General features: G+C 32.9%; 1 protein-coding gene and 1 long non-coding RNA gene across 2 annotated transcripts; one reads left to right on the top strand and one right to left on the bottom strand.

Annotated features, from left to right (window-relative positions):
- Window positions 1-1,961: 1,961 nt before the first annotated feature.
- LOC129943389 (leucine-rich repeat neuronal protein 3) lies at window positions 1,962-14,381 on the top strand. The gene is made up of 7 exons (XM_056052798.1): window positions 1,962-2,208; window positions 2,450-2,588; window positions 12,420-12,962; window positions 13,027-13,214; window positions 13,272-13,366; window positions 13,571-13,683; window positions 13,756-14,381. The coding sequence occupies exons 2-7, from the start codon at window positions 2,460-2,462 to the stop codon at window positions 14,203-14,205; spliced, it is 1,518 nt and encodes a 505-aa protein (XP_055908773.1). The 5' UTR covers window positions 1,962-2,208; window positions 2,450-2,459; the 3' UTR covers window positions 14,206-14,381.
- A 4-nt stretch (window positions 14,382-14,385) lies between these two features.
- On the bottom strand, window positions 14,386-15,136 carry LOC129943391 (uncharacterized). Its single transcript, XR_008781231.1, has 3 exons — window positions 14,978-15,136; window positions 14,657-14,913; window positions 14,386-14,539 (listed from the first exon to the last, which is right to left on the bottom strand). It is a non-coding gene; the product is annotated as an uncharacterized LOC129943391 (long non-coding RNA).
- Window positions 15,137-16,846: the final 1,710 nt, after the last annotated feature.

Here is a 16,846-nt window from a genome sequence, read left to right on the forward strand (position 1 = left end):
AAGGATGAATACAAAAAAAAAAAGAGAAAAAAAATGATGAGATTGGTATTTCTGAGAGTACTTAGAGTACATCCAGAAATGGAAAGGAGAAACTTTCGAAAACCCTATACAAACAAAGGCGGCATGCTGCCAAAATCCTAAAGGCCTCTGGTGGATCATTGGAGCCTGAAAGGACACTGCGGCAAACCGCTCGCGTTTAATGGGCAAACAGTGTTCTCTCTGCAACAAGGACTAGTAGAGACTCTACGTCTTAACGCGAAAGTTCTCTTGAGGGGGGCATACCGATACCAAAATGGCCATGCCAGTTTCAGTGACGTCACGAAGGGCAAAGTCGTGGTTGCGGTTATTGACAGGAGCGATGATGATTGCACAATATGGGCTGATCATTGGCAGCTGGTCAAGGTTAAGCTCTCGGGTGGCTTTTTAAGCATTTTGACAGAGCTTCCAGGATTACTTTGTTCCATAAGCGATGGGGGTTGGCATCAGGGTCATGTCAAACTCATGGTTTGTGGTGATCAGAGGTCTTGTGATTTATACAAGCTTGCTGTCAGCCGGTTAGGTGAAGTTTGGCTAGGTACAAAGCTCGAGGTTGTCGCTAAGGAAGCCATTCCTAGCAGACCTCGAGATGATCAAGGTTTGTAATCCATCTCTGCCGACAGATAACTGGAAGATCGCCAAGCTAGAGGAAGTGAAGGGTCTTTATAGGAGTGCCATTGTGGTACTCAATAAAGAATCCTTGGCTCCTCTAGCCTTGACCGATGGCTCCATTAATTATGGTTTCGAATCCATCAAAATTCGAATATACAAATAAGATGAGGTTATCGCGGATAGCGGGCCTCCTACAACAACCGAAGGTGAACTCGCGGTTGGTGGGCTTGGGACGTCGTCGTCTTCTCTCCCAACAGACAGTGATTACGATGCACCCATGCCCTCTCCAATCACAAATCTACTCTCTAAAAAACGTCGTAAGAAATGTCCATCCTTAATGGAGACTGAGGACGACCTAAACATAATTGTTCTGAGCGAGGACGAAATCTTGGGTTTATTCTCAGACTTAGAGGATCAAAACAAAACCGTGGTGGAGGTTGATCTGCTCTATTTGTAGCCAAAATGCTGCTGTTAATACAGATTAATCTCCAACGCTCCATATAGGCCTCGGCCTCACTTCTTCTCCGTCTGGCAAGAAACGCGGAAGACATTTTCGCAATGTTTACTTAAAAAGATAGTTTGCCTTTTGTGTAGGTCAGATCATCAACAAGAAACCAGGTTTGTTCAGCTTTCGTTTTCATTTTTGGGAAATTCAGTAAAAAAAATCATTTTTCTAAAGTAAACTAAAACTAAATTTGGATTATCTGGAAATAATAAATATACTTGCTACATTTATGTAAGTATTGTGAAGTATTGCAATTGGAAAACATTTCGAACTCGAGAAGAGAACTCTGAAACAGTAGGTCCCCCGACTCTGTCTGTCTGACAGTGTATCATTTATTGACAATAGTCCATAGACAAATTTGGAAGTCAAAAATCGAAAATAATTTTTTTTTAAAAAGGAACCGATACATTTTTATTAATTTCTTTAAATTTGTTCCTAACCGGCTTCTTTCAATATTAACAAACAGTTTTGTATTGCTCGAGAAGGGTACATCCCATAGCACTGTTATCTTGTTTAAGAACTACTCGTAATCGACGATTTCAATAATATTTTTTCTTTACAAGCTCTCAAAAATATTTGATGATTAAAAATGTAACATTTAAGTCGTTATACACAATACAGTTTACAAAAGCTAATATGCATAAATAATATTCTCTAACAATTATATTACTAGCGCTTACGGCAAAAGCTGCTATTAAAGCTCTCTTAAAGTCTCTAAATTTCAACAAGCTCTCAAAAAGCCCAACGGTAACACCTAACCACACCTGTTGCAACAAACTTCTCTCCAAAATACGAATACCTTACCTACCTACCTATCTACCTAATTATATTATCAGCGAAAGAAAGATTAGATATCATTCGCAGTTGAAGTGATAAGAATTTGTACAAATATTATAAGCAGTCAAAAATGGATGGAATTTATCGATCAGTTTCGTATAAAATTTCAACAAACGTTGTTCCTTAGTTTCCTTCCTGTGATAAGTTTTTTTTTTATATTTTTAAACATTTATGTAATAATAATTGTTTAAAATATAGATACCAAAGAAAAAATTAGGGTAACTCTCATTTAGTTACTTTTGGCATTCTTGCTTCATTTTTCTTTTCTTTTTTTGTGACGTGTTTGTTTTAATGTGACTTTGTTCAAAAACCTATTCGATTAAGTTAACTATAATCGGACATTAACAACAACAAAAGAAACCTTCTTTGCGATAAAAATTGTTTGATAAGAGTGTCATCAGTGAATCATAATACTTCGTAGAATTTCGAAACTCCTCGTTATAGATCTCAATCTTTCAGGTGACCGAATATGAATTTAAAAGTGTTCCTAGCATTTCTAGTCGGGGTGATTCTGGTGGCTTCAATAAATGGAGCAGACACCAATTCTTCAGATGCCGCTCCAATAACAACAACCACAGTTGCAACAACAACAGTCAAGGTAAATGATTTCAGGTGTAGTTAGTTTTGTTTTGTTTATTCAAGTGCGACACTAAATATTGAATCATAACCTATAATTTTGTTTGAGTCTTCAAGTGAACTTGTATGCACATTCTTTTATATTAAGATTCAAGCTGAACTTGGGAAATGTGTTAAACATTTTTCACGACACGTTACAAGGGTGAATGTAAATTGTGCTAATCCCACCGTTTGGTTTCATTGATATCACAGTGAATTGTCAAATGTGTGACAAATAATAATTTGACTGAACCTTTTTTTAATCTTATCAGTTCTTTAAATAGAATAGATATGTGAGTGAACAAGTTCGTATTTATTATTATTTTACTACTGCATTACATTTATTTGAAATGTAGATAATTTAAATGAATAACTTTTACAATGATTAAATGCTTTGTTGGGGAAGTTCAAAAAACTGGTTTTCTCCAAGCTCTCAGCAGACAAGTTTAATTCAACCAGATGAAATAATTTACTAAAGGGTGGTTTTTGTGAGGTGTAGAACTTCAAAATGGAATACAACAGAAATTACTTGTTTTCAGTTGATACGAAATTCAAATCATAATCTTCTGGCATTATATTTTTAATGCGATTGCTTGCTTATGACCGCCATGGTTGGCTCAGACATAGTCTAATCTGAAGGTCCAATTTGTATTGATTTTTTTCAACACTTGTGGTAGTACACCGACAATAATTTGGCGTAATGTGGTCAATCGTTTTGAACTTATCGGCGCAGACTAGAGAATTCTCATGTACCCATATAAAATAGTCATACGGCGTTAAATCGCACGATCTTGGGAGACAGTTCACTGATCTCTTACGTGGAACTGTCCAATTACCAAACGTTTTCTTCAATGAATCCAAACGTTTTCTTCAATGAATCACCTGTGGCACGAGCTGTGTGATATGTCGCGCCTCCGCTAACGTGTTAACACTACTGGAAGCCATGGCTGATGTTCAATTGAAAACCGAAAAAGTCAGTAATCATGGCTCTATAGCGCTAGCATCGTTTATAAAGAAGTACAGACCAATTATTCCACCAACCCATAAAGCTCATTCAATAGTCAGTTTTAATGGATGTAATGATGTCTCAACAACGCTGGAGCATAATCATCATTACAAATATGGCAGTTTTGTTTATTGATGCATCCATTTATCAAGCTTCCAAGTGAGCTTCAAAAACAATCTGAAAAAAATCGCTTATGAATACAATTGGGCTCAGCGACAGGCAACCTTGTTTTGGGTTCATTCATCAAATCAAGGCTTTGCTAGGTGATCTTGTGGCTTTAATTCTTGAAATGCTAAACCGAACTAAAAATAAATCACTTAACAGCTGACAAAATGGCCACTTGGTTAAACAGTATTGTCAGCTTAAAGTCAGTCTAAAAACACACCCGTTTTATGTCGTTGAAAAAGCTTAACCACAGTGTATAATTTTGTTTATGCACACAAATTTATAAGCCATGGAATTCGGACAGTTTATGACAACAAAGCTCAACAACAACAGCGTTTCATAGAAATGATCAAACCATCTTTTAAACCCAAGCAATATGAAATTGTCCAATACAAGCGAACCATGTTCGTTGCCGAATAATTCGCTTAACAATATAAAAATTCTCTTTTTTTTATTCGATGTGTATGAATGAATGCAAGAAATAATTGTGTGTCTAGTACGTTTCAATTGTGATGTAAAACGATGGGAAGCTTATAGCTCAAGAGCATCATTTTTAATTATGTGCATAGAATTATTAACGATCGGGCCCAGTTGAGCAAAATGTATTTTCTTTGAAAGCGTATTTAAATATCTCAAGGAGTTTAGAATAAACCAAATTGTCTATTTATTATTCAATCCACTTTATTTCAAAGATGATTTTAGTATAAAGTTGCAAAAACACTTTGTACTTTTTGAGCAACGTCGTATTTATATTGATACCAACCTTAAAACACTTGCATGCCTTCAAAAAACGTATGTTATTCTTGATATGCATTAGGTCTTTTGGCCCAAAAACCCATAATGTCCAAATTAAAAATTTCACAGCGCCGAAATCAATCGTATTGAGATTTATTGTTCAATATTACCGAACCTTTAGGCATTTAAACTATTTGGTGTTTTATCAAATTGCAAATAGAAGAAGGCATTCGGTCTTATTGACCAATAAGATTACACCAAGATATTCAAAGTATCATATCGCCCAAAAATGGTTCTCTATCGCCGCAAAGCCCAAAATCAATGTCATATTGTCCAAATCAATTTTGAAATATCATAACGTCCAAATAATTAATTGACATAAATAAAAAATAAATTGGGTGGCGCAACAGTCCGTTGAGAACTAGGGCATAGTGACTTACAACTCTCAACCATTTCTGTGTGCGAGTACTGTTGTTAGTACTGATTTTATCTCCAAAATTATGTTGTGTATCCAATAATAACGTTTTTGACATCTGGTAAAATTCTGAGAAAAATCGAACCCGGATTTGTACGAAATTTGCTTCGGTTTTTTGGCGATTTTTTTTAACTTTCTGGGCCAATATTGGGCTGTAAGAAATTTTAGGATTTGATAGTTACGGTTTTTCAATTTTCAAGTTTTACGTTTTAGATCTTGGTTCGTTTAATATCTCATAAACAATATATTTGGTCGCTGGAGTCGAAAATAAAGGGTAATTTGAGAGTTTTTTGGTCATTTTTGAATACTAAAAGAAAATCAATTGGGATTCCATCTAGTGTATCTCACAATGGGGTCTTTTCAAAGAACTTAAGTGATATTTGTAATAATGTTGCCTTATTTTTTAAATCAAATTTTGCTGACTTGGGAATAAATTATGATCAAGATTTTAATAATTCTAATATAAATGCTGGTAGCCTTTGTTTATCTTTAGATGATGTGTTGTCAGCTTTATCACCTCTGGACAATAGTTTCTCCGCTGCACCAGATAATATTACTCCACTTCTTTTAAAATTTTCTAAATACAATTTAGCAGCCCCGCTGTGTTATTTTACACTTCAGAATTTCAGAAAGTAGTAAGCTTATAGCAAGCGTCAAACTACGATCAGAGGCTCATCATAAGTGCATGTGTTAGTTGTTAGTAAAAAATAATACAAATATAGCCTAACACACGCACAAAATACAAAACAAAATTAGCATTTAACTATTACAGAACAACAAATTACGATAGTGGAGCACTGGTTCTAAACAATGATTTTAATCCCACCTTATTTAAATTTAAATCTATCGATGAACAGTTTAAGTTATATAAAATGCTCATTCGACTTAGAGCTTCATTCTTGCCATGGTTAGTTCTATGGAAGTCAATATGTATAAAATCAAATGTGCGCAGGTGATGAGTTCCGCCCCGGTAATTCAAATGTACACAAGATAGCAAATAAGGTGCATCAATTTCACCATTAATGAGTTGATGAAAAAATACTAAGTCATTATTAACACGCCTTTGATGGAGAGATTGCATTTGAAGAAGTAGAATACGATGTTCATAGGGAGGCAGATCATAGGGATCTTCCCAAGGAAGACCTTTTAGAGCAAAGCGAATGAAATTATGTTGAATTGATTCAATACGTTTTCTATGAATTTCGTAATAGGGAGTCCATACCTGCGAAGCATATTCAAGAAGATAGAACTTGCCTTATTAACAATAACATTAATGTGATGTGTAAACTCTAAGTTGGAACAGAAATGTACACCTAAATCTTTAAATGTGGAGACACAACAGAGTTTTTGCTGTGATATACAGTAGTCAAATACGTTACTGATTAGTTTTTTAGTGAAAGTTATAGTCTGGCATTTTAAAGGGTTGAGTAAAAGGCTATTTTTCCCACACCAAAATGTGAAACTATCAATGTCGGCTTGTAAAAGAATACGATCATGGTTTGACTTTATTATTTTGAAAATCTTCATATCGTCAGCAAAAATAAGAAGTTCACTTGAGCGTAGACATGACGATACATCGTTAATAGACAGGATGAACAGAAAAGGGCCAAGATGGCTTCCCTGGGGAACACCAGATTGAGCAACGAAAGGTTCAGAATGACAATTTCTAAATTTTACCTCGTAGGATCTGTTTTCAAGGTATGACTTAATCCAAGCTAAGAAAAATGGTGGAAAACCAAGAGCTTTAAGTTTAAATAAAATAATTTCGTGGCTTAGTTGGTCAAAAGCTTTAGAAAAGTCGGTGTATACACAGTCAACTTCATAACCTTGTTCTAAAGCGTTTGAACATATGTTTGAGAATGTGAGGAGATTAGTAACGGTTGATCTTTTTTTCACAAAACCATGTTGCTGTTCGCAAATGATATTTTTACTAAAATATGCTACGCTTTCACAAACAACTTGTTCAAATACTTTAGGAATGCAAGAAAGCTTTGCAATGGGCCTGTAGTTGCTTATATCCGACTTGTTACCTTTCTTGAAAATTGGTGTAAGAAATGACTTCTTCCATATACTGGGAAATTTGCCTGTTTTTAGGGAAAGTTTGAATAAAAACGTAAGGGGTTCAACTAAAACATTACTACACTTTTTTAGTACTATCGGGGGAATACCATCAGGACCGGCTTAGCAGTCATCATTCAACGTAGATAAAAGATCAAGGACCGTACTCTGTAGCACAGGTATGTGGCTACAGCTAGTTTGCGAAAAAGTGTGATTATTATGAAAATATACTTCATCAACTTCTTGAGGGCTATTAACAAATGACTCACGGAAATTCGTCGCGAAAGCGTTACAGATATCAAAAGTTTTATCTAACGAAAGGTTCTTGTAATTGAAGATAACTGGAAAGCCATCTGATTTTTTCTTTGAGTTTACAAAATTCCAAAATTTTTTAGGATTCTCTTTCAAAGAGGTGCCCATATCAGTAACATAACAAGCATATAAATAATTAGAAAGAGATTTAAATTGGTTAAAGAGTTCAACATAAAAAGAGAAGTTGACTGGCGACAGAGTTTTGAGATACGTTTTTCATGCCTTATTTCTTTTGTTACGCAGTAAACGCAATTCTTTTGTGTACCAAGGATGGCTAAAGTTTATATTTCTTGATTTCTTTATCGGTACATTTTTTTCAAAACAACAATTAAGGATCCTATAAAAAGTTGAAACTGCTTCGTCAATGTTAGAAAATGCTAGTGTATCAGCAATTCCAGAAATGGTTAAATCTTCAGACAACTGCTGGAAATTGGCTCTTCTGAAATCAAAATTATATAAGCAATCAAAAGAATTACTGTGATTAGTAAGGTGATTACTCAAGTCAAAAAAAATGTCCAAAGGGGGGTGATATTTGTCAATATTAGTAATTCCTGATCTAGACTCTAGAACAAGAGTACTAATAGCGTCAGAAGAAAAGACTAAATCGAGAATTCGATTTTTTGAGTTTTTAATACAGCTTGTTTGCTGTACGTCAGTAAGAAGGACTTTATCGAGAAGAGATAGTTCCATTTGTGAAGAAGAAGGAGAGGCTTCAAGGCAGGATTCGTCTTCGGATGGAATCCAGTCAATGTGTGGTAAATTAAAATCACCTAAAATAAGATATTGGTGTCAGAGCTGGACAAATTTATAAGATAGTCTAATGCCAAGGAGAGATCGTTATAAACAGACTCCAAACTTTTTGGAGGAATGTAAACGTTTAAAATGAAAAAAGTCTTAGTCTTTACCATTATCTTTACACATACCAGTTCAATTGATAATACAAATGGAAAAGATACAGAAGAAGAGAAATATGTATTTTTTACCGCTATGCGAACACCTCCACCTAAATCCTTTGCATTACCAACATGACGATCTTTTCTGTAAACTTCGAACTCTTGACTAAAAAGTTCTATCGTCGGAAAAGCTTGAATTAAGCCACGTTTCTGTCAAAACGAATACGTCGTGTGGAAATGATTGGGAGTTAAGAAAATTGTCAGTAGTCTTGCTACGAAGTCCCCTTACGATTTGGTAGAAGAGCGTAAGCCTGTTAAGTTTTTTGATTTGTTTTTCAAAGAAACACCCTGTTTTTGAATTTGAGTAAATTCTTTGACTAAAGTCTCTTCGGGCCATATATTTGGGTTGCAAATAGAGTCAAAGTAAGTGGGATTCGTTATTAATTTAAAAGAGGAAACAAAGCTTTTTGGTTTACTGATCTTAGTACACCTGATAGATGAGCTGGAAGGTATGCTCTTGGTAGATACTAAGTGGGAAGTTATATCTTCTGGCGTAGTAACTGGGTCCAGACGAGATATAAAAATTATTTTTGGTTTGGAGACAGCTTTGATAGGGATGACGTTGTTTATTACAGTTCCTGTAACGGTGTCACTATTGGAAGCTAAATCTGAGGCAAATATTTGAGGTGTATTGGGAGTTCTGGTGGGATCTGTAAGTTTTGGAGTGATGTTGACATTTGTACTTTTTGATGGTGGGGTAGAATTTCTAGCAGGTTCAGAGTTTTCTCGGCTTCTTTTCTTAGACTTTTTCTTTTGTTTCTCAGGTACACTTTCTGCGTTATTAACACCAGAACCTGATTGGGCGAGAATATCTTCACATGTAGAAGAGAAAGTAGTGGGAATAGGCTGTGCCAAATCATTAGTCGAAGTAGAACTATCGACCATGATATTGGTTACAGAGTATGCATTTAATTTGCAAACTGCAGTGTTGAAAGACTTCAGTAGCTCTTCAAAATCTTTAGAAAGTTTCAAAATGTCAGCCTTAAAAGAAGACATTTTAAAAGCTAGTTGAGATACAGAGAGCTTACGGCAGTCGTGACAGTACCAGTAAGCAATTATTTTGTAAACATGTCTTTGCGAAAAGGTATATTTTTAGATACATGGAAACATTCTTACATTACTCCTCTGCATATGTAAATCTGGATCTAGGGATCTGTGGAAAATTATACACCTATTGCTAACCTTCAGTTAATGCCAAGAGTATTTGAAGCAATTTTTAAAAATAAACTGTATAATTTAGTTTAAAATCATATTTCTCAACATCAGCATGGCTTTATGAGTGCTAGATCGACAGCAACCAATTTATCAACATAAACACATTAATGTCTTGGTTGTTTAGAAAATCGCTTGCAAGTCGACGTTATTTACATTGATTTTTCAAAGGCATTTGATCGAATGCAATACAATATTCTTTTGAAAAAACTTGAGCTGATTGGGTTTCACTCTGCTTTCCTTGACTGGATTAAAAGTTATTTGGTTGGACGTAGTCAATATGTTAAAATTGGTGATGGTTTATCAAACAAAATAATAAACTTTTCGGGTGTTCCTCAAGGCAGCCACCTTGGGCCACTCCCTTTTATTATTTTTATCAATGATTTACCAAATTAATTTTCCTATGCAAAGTGTCTCTTATATGCTGATGATCTCAAGATTTTTAGCTGTGTTCTGTGTAAGATCTCGATTAGATGACAGTAAAATTTAAACTGATATTGACTGCATTGTTAACTGGTTTGCTATGCATGGTTTATATTTCAATATTAAAAAATGCAGTGTTGTTACATTTTTGAAGATACTAACTTCATTAAGTTTCAAATACAAAATTGATAATCATCCATTACAAAAGTTAACAAGACAAAAAGATCTTGGAGTTATCTTTGACTACAGAATGAGTTTTTCCCTTCATATTGACCACGTTATTTCTATATCCATACACTCTAAAAACCCTTTATTTATCCCTTGTCAGTCCTTTGCTGGAGTATTGTTGCATTATATGGGATCCCTTTACTCAATCAAGTATCCTAAGGATTGAAAAAGTTCAGAAAAGATTTACCAAATTCGCCTTACGTAAGGTTTTTCGAAACTCAGATATTCCATCTTATAAGACCAGATGTAAATTAATTGATTTAAAACCTTTAGTGCAGAGAAGAAAGCTATATTCGATACTCTTTGCTTTCGATGTTTTGAATTCTAACATAGATTGTTCTACTTTGCGACCTAGAGATGGACATTTTTTACATGTTCCTTTTCATAGTACAAATTATGCCAAACACAACCCAATTACTGATTCCTGTATTGCCTTTAATGAATTTGATTTTTTAATTGATTTTAATAAAAGTAGGTTAGATATTAAGATATATTTATTAATTTTATTATAAACTATATTATTTTAAGTTAATTATATTGAACTCATATGTTATAAATTTATATTATTACTTGATTTTAATGTAGTCTCTATAAAGTTATGTTACTTGAAAGACGAAAATAAATAAATATCTCCCTAAGGCTCGATGGATGTGTTCGTAGAATAGCGTGCAACATTCAAAACACCACGACAACATTTTAAAACTCAAGATGAACTCTGATATTCAAACAAAATTTGTTCTCAGTTTTTTTTTTTTAAATAATGTTTTCTGATTTAACTTGTATGTGTTTCCAATGAGTTGACGACTCAACTTTTATTAAACTTTTTTGTAAATACATACATGCTTTCAGTTTTGTATTATCCAACCTAATATTAACTATAGTACAGTTACCTTTTATACTTAAATCTAAAAAATAGCTTGGCAAGTTACTTTTTTGATTTAATATAAAAATAAGAAACATTAAAATCTTACGTTCACTCTTTTTACAAAACGTAGCTTAGCATACAATTGATCTTTGATTTCTTTGCCCGTCGTTGTAATCTTTTTTATAATAAATTGTAAAATTATATAAAATATAAAGTTTTGTTTTCAGTTAGTGCCAACAAATATAGTGCTATCTGTTGCAGGCGAAGGTATACACACAGTTAGACCATAATCTATGAATGAACCCCTTTCTTAATTCTTATTCCGTTCAGCTTCAATTTCCAAAGTTGGAAACATGAAAACAAATCAGACATAAATTATTAATAATATTTTCTTAATTGTCCATTTTATTAAGTTGAAAATAATTTTGGTCTGAAACTCTCTAAATTTTTACAATTTTGTTTTAAATTTGTCTGCCTTACATATGTTCAATCGTATTAACTTTTAAATATAAAACCAAACTACTGCGGATCGCTTTCTTTAAAATTTCCACTGTACTATAATATGAAATCCCAAAAAAAGTATAGGGCTATTAGAAATACTCACTTATCGTTTTTTAAATTCGATCTTTCTCAAAAATATTCAATTCAATTGGCACTCTAAAGCTTTTGCTTTATTCACAGAATGATTTCTCTGTGATATTTTATTTATAAGATTCGAAATAATTTTAAAGTTTGTTTTAAATTTATCACTTTCGATCCTTTTTTTGTTGATACCTTTAATAGAATTTAATGGAACTTTGAAGCACGCACTACTTAAACTTTGAGTGTTGAACAAATCTTCGATATTACATTTTTTTTAATAATCTACAATGTCCTCAATCGGGCTAGGTTTAAATTTTTCTATTAGACTAAAATAAGATTTAAAAAATAGCAGCAGAAGCAGAGCAATTGAAGTGGGGCCTAAATCTAGACAATCGCGATTTTTTTTAACGAGTGTTATTGATGCTTTCCTGACAACATATTGTACATTAATAGAGATTGTTAATACCATCAAATTAAAGCTTAACTAGCAGAAAGCTTTAACGAACCACATAAATATCGCGAAAAAAAGTCGCGAATGCTTTGTAGTATTTTATCAATTTTATTGTAAAGTGAATTTCTTGAAATTATTGTAAGTTTAAAAGGGTTTCACTCCTAAATATGGAATCGTAGCTAACAGACGTTAAAATTCAACCAGCTGTTCACCATTACGATTTAAGACGCGAACGCTCATTTTATTTTAATTACATTCCAACTTTCAGGCGTCGTAGTTAAGCCTTTGTTTTTATTTTCAAAAAAAATGCCTAAGAGTATACTACAGTTTTATGTATTCTTTTTTTCAGCCCGTAGTCATCACAAAAGACAGTGCCCTCTGTAAAAGATGCTCCTGTATAATTGATATTCTCGAGTTGAATTGTAATAACAAATCAATGAGCCAATGGTTTAACGATGACGAATGGAACACCCTAATCAATGGCGATGTTAGTTTTGTAACTATTCGCATGGAACACAATAATTTAACAAATATTCCAGCATTAAAACCAATTCCAGTTAAGAATCTTTATCTTAACCATAATTCCATCGGGACTATTGTAAATGCTGCATTTAGAAATTTACTAAATTTAACTGTATTGGATTTGAGTTATAATAAAATCACAACAAAAACCCTACGTCCTGAGATATTTCAAGGAAATTACAAAAAAGATGCCTACGAACCATTGCCAAATGTAATTCAATTAGATTTGGGTCATAATGATTTGCATACACTTGATTCGGGGGTTTTTGAGCATTTACCAAAGTTGGAAATATTAAATTTGGCTTCGAATCAATTTCATGTGATTGATCGTTTATCTGAGGTAGCCATTGGTGGATTGGTTCATTTGAAGGTAAGTCTTTTGATAGAGAGTATAAGTGAGGAAACAGTATTCATTTCTTCCTTTTTGTCTATAGACTCTGGACTTATCATATATGGAATTGAAGGAATTGCCTGATAATTTATTGCATGCTCCAAGAGATCTTGAGCGATTGATCTTAACAGGAAATCTTCTAGATGAGCTGCCTGATGGACTTCATCTATCAATCAATTTGAAGAGCTTGACTTTTGATGATAACCTTTTGACAAGCTTAGAAGGAGAAAAGTAAATAAGCAAGTCCTTTCAAAAATGATGCAAATTCTAAATTTTAACTTCTTGCAGTGTTTTTCCATTGCTGCCCAAACTAGAATACCTTAGTATTTCATATTCAAATGATTTGGTGAAAATTGGAGAAGGAGCTTTTAGCAATTTGCCAAGTAAGTGAAAAAGTACTCTGTTTGCAAAAATCAAATAGGAGTTCCAGAAAAAATTGTCAATTTTCAATTATTGAATTAAATGTGGCTGCATAAAGTTAACAAAATAAAAAATGTTTAAGAACTTCCAGAAGGGTAAAACACATTACTTAAATGACTATTACGAGTATTTCTTCAAATTATACAACTTATTTTGTTATTTTCTAGACATCAAAACACTTGAACTTTCTGACAATCCAAAACTCTCCTACATCGATCCAAAGGCTTTCGCCAAAGCAACAGTCAATCCACTTATCTATGATCGTCCCATACTCAAAGAGGTAAGTCAATATTTTTGACTTTGATTTCAACTTATTCCTTAACTGTCTTTTTTGGTACTTATTTATTTCAAGCTCAATCTTCACAATGATAACCTCACTACTTTGGATCATGATCTTCTAGATCGTTGGGATAAAATTGAACAAATCGACTTAAGACGTAATCCTTGGGATTGTGAATGCAACAACAGTTGGTTAATCAACACTCTTATGACACAAATCAATGACACTTCGCCGTTATTGGTTAGCGAGATAGTTTGTGCAACTCCATTGGCATGGAAATCAAAAAAATTGATTGAGCTGAATCAGGAACATAAGATCCTTCGGTGTCATGATGACAGCAATACAAGTGGCGATGGACGTCTGCTAATTGGTTTGCTTATAGGAATCTTGGTTGGAATTCCGATTTCTTTTGGAGTTCTTCTGGCATATCGACGGGGTTATTTCGGCTTGTTGTTCAATCGAGGTAACAGCGGTCAATCGCTTTATAATCGAGCAAGTTTCCAAGATGATTTCCACATCTAAAATGAGATGAATAAGAGCGAAAATAAGAAGATCGTGGGTCGCTCATCGCTAGCCAAAGAATTGTTTGTATTTAAATTTTTATTAAAAAATGTTTATTTTTTAATTATTAAAGGGTAAATAATGTATGAGTTACAAATATTTTTAAAATAAAACTTAGGAAAACATTTTATTATTAACTAGTTTCGTAATCAATTTTATCATTTGTCTGATTGAATATTGACACTGATGATGATGGTTGAAAGTAATTTATGAATGGCTGAATAAGAAAAATTAAAGCAAATCCTAAGCATATTAGTATAATTATACCACATCCGGTTAGAATACAACCAATTATCTGAAATTGAAAAAGAATATTATAATTTAGTATTGTTTTTACAAAAAAATTATTAAGAAAATAATTTTACAAGCTCAGATTCTAAAAAATAATTTACAAAAGTCAGATTTAACTTACTCCTTCATATAAAATTGAATAATCCAGAACGAATTCATTTGCATTGGGAACTCCCCAAGCTGAATTAGTATTTGGATACATTTTTATCAAATTAATCAAAATCATCAAAGACTCAAATTAGTTCCATTTGTTTTCTCAAGCATTTTTTCAAATTTTATAAGAACATCATTCTCTCTTTCGGATTTTAATAAAGTTGAATAATAAATTAAAAGAAAAATTGTCAATGCTGCACCAAGTCCAAAAACAAAACCAAGTATCTATACACAAAAATAAAACATTAAGAAATGAAGTACCAACTTATGAAAAAGAAAATAATTATACTTTTAAAAACAAATGATTAGTATTGTTGAATCTCTTTGGGGGACCCGGATCAGCTTCGTCTTCTAAGGGGCAATACATTTTCAAAAAAAAATTATGAGAAAATCAAATGAATTTAAGAACTGTTTTGACATACTACGTGAGTAGTTAAAAGTAAAATAAATATTTCTTTTTAAACAGGTGAACAAATTGGCCGAATTTTTGAAAAAAACAAACAGCAATGGAAATGGGCATAGAGTCAAGAAATACGTTGTTTTCAAAAACGAAAACCAAATAACTGGTGACAGGGGGAAGAGAGTATGCCTGTTTACTTCAACAGTATTGTATCATTTCGAAATTCAAAATAAATTAGTTTTTGAGTTTTTTTGTATCAAATGTGCAAAAAGTATGTTTCACACTTTTAGAGTGAGTGAGGGTAAATGTGGCACACGTACGGGTAATTTTTTAGAGGTAGATAAAAATTAATAAATTCCAAATTTTGAAAATATATAGATAGCTAGTTATTCTTTGGAACAAACAATAATTTTAAGACCAGAATAGTTTTATACTCCGAACCGATGCCTGGTAAATACAAAAAAAAACAATAGGCAGTTTTGTTAACAACAAATGAAAACCTAGAAAAAAAACTTTTAAAAATTAGTAGATATAGATATAGATAGAAATTTTAACGCTTTTATTAAAGTCTAATTGACAGATTCAATGAAAATAAATAATCAGTTGATTTTTATCTGGATTTTGGAGAATTTTCCAATTGGTGATTCCAATTGGAAAATTCGCTAAGACCCAGGTAAAAAGATATTCTTCCGTTAATGCTCTTATGCAAATGACATTTTTCTAATAGCCAAATTGTCTTTTAAGGAATTCAAAAAGTATGAAATACAAAATTGTTGATAAACCTATTCGGGCCATTAAATTAATAAAAAGTGCAATTATTAATTTTTTTATAAATAACAGACACTTAAAGGGTTAATAATACCCTTATAATATGTTTAAACTCAATGGAGAGTTTAAGGAAAATAGGGAAGGATTAAAGAGGAGATACCTATCCTAAAGTTTTGAATATTAAAATTAGAGGGAAAAACAGAGTTGGTAAAGCATTCCACATTCTGGATTTAAAAAAGATTTTCTTTATTTAACAGTTCGTCCGAAATAAAGGTCAAGGGTAAACTGATTAGCATTCCTAAAAATGCAAGTATTACGACTGAATTGTTTGGCAAGATATATTGCTGCGGTTTTCGAGTGATGTAAATGTTACGGTTATAGTTATAACATTTTGAAAGCTCTTTTTTGGATTCTATCCAAAGGACTTAAATTTGTTTTAGGGGCAACTGTCCAAATATGCGAGTTATATTAAAATTTTGGATGAATCATAGCTGAAACACGATTACGCTTCAGCTTCGGCTTCGTCTGCGTTGCTTTGAATGACAGTCCCAATATGAAATTTCTAAAATGGCACTTCTGTCATTAGCAGCTGTTATTTTTTGTCAAAATAAAAAAATATGAGTTTTAAAATCGAAATAATTCAATTTATCGCGGAAGAAGCTTACACAGCCTATAATAATCAATGAGAATCCACCAAGCAAATTTATTTTGTATGTTGACTTTTTTACAGCTGTTGAGCTGTCAGATAAAGCAAATGTTCAGCAAACTTTAACAAGAGGTTCCGCTTGGATTCGCATTACGGAACATTACAATATTGTCAAATAAAACGTGAGGTCGTAGCTTTATTGTGATAGTATGCATTGAATTCCTATGGCTTAACTCGTAAACGTCAGGCGAGGCCGAAGCTGGAGCGTGTTTGTGTTTCAGCCATTAATGCTTTTAAAATTACAGCCAGATCATAAGATCCTCACTATAGATTAATCAGTCTAC

This window comes from Eupeodes corollae, chromosome 1 (genome assembly GCF_945859685.1).
Source record: "Eupeodes corollae chromosome 1, idEupCoro1.1, whole genome shotgun sequence".
In the NCBI taxonomy this organism is placed as follows: Eukaryota; Metazoa; Arthropoda; class Insecta; order Diptera; family Syrphidae; genus Eupeodes; species Eupeodes corollae.

Excerpts from the sequence above, each read along its gene's own strand:
- LOC129943389 (XM_056052798.1), top strand. The coding sequence starts at position 2,460 with ATGAATTTAAAAGTGTTCCTAGCATTTCTAGTCGGGGTGATTCTGGTG. Across the intron at positions 12,963-13,026 it reads GTGGATTGGTTCATTTGAAG|ACTCTGGACTTATCATATAT; the intron begins GTAAGTCTTTTG and ends TTTTGTCTATAG. Across the intron at positions 13,367-13,570 it reads AGCTTTTAGCAATTTGCCAA|ACATCAAAACACTTGAACTT; the intron begins GTAAGTGAAAAA and ends GTTATTTTCTAG.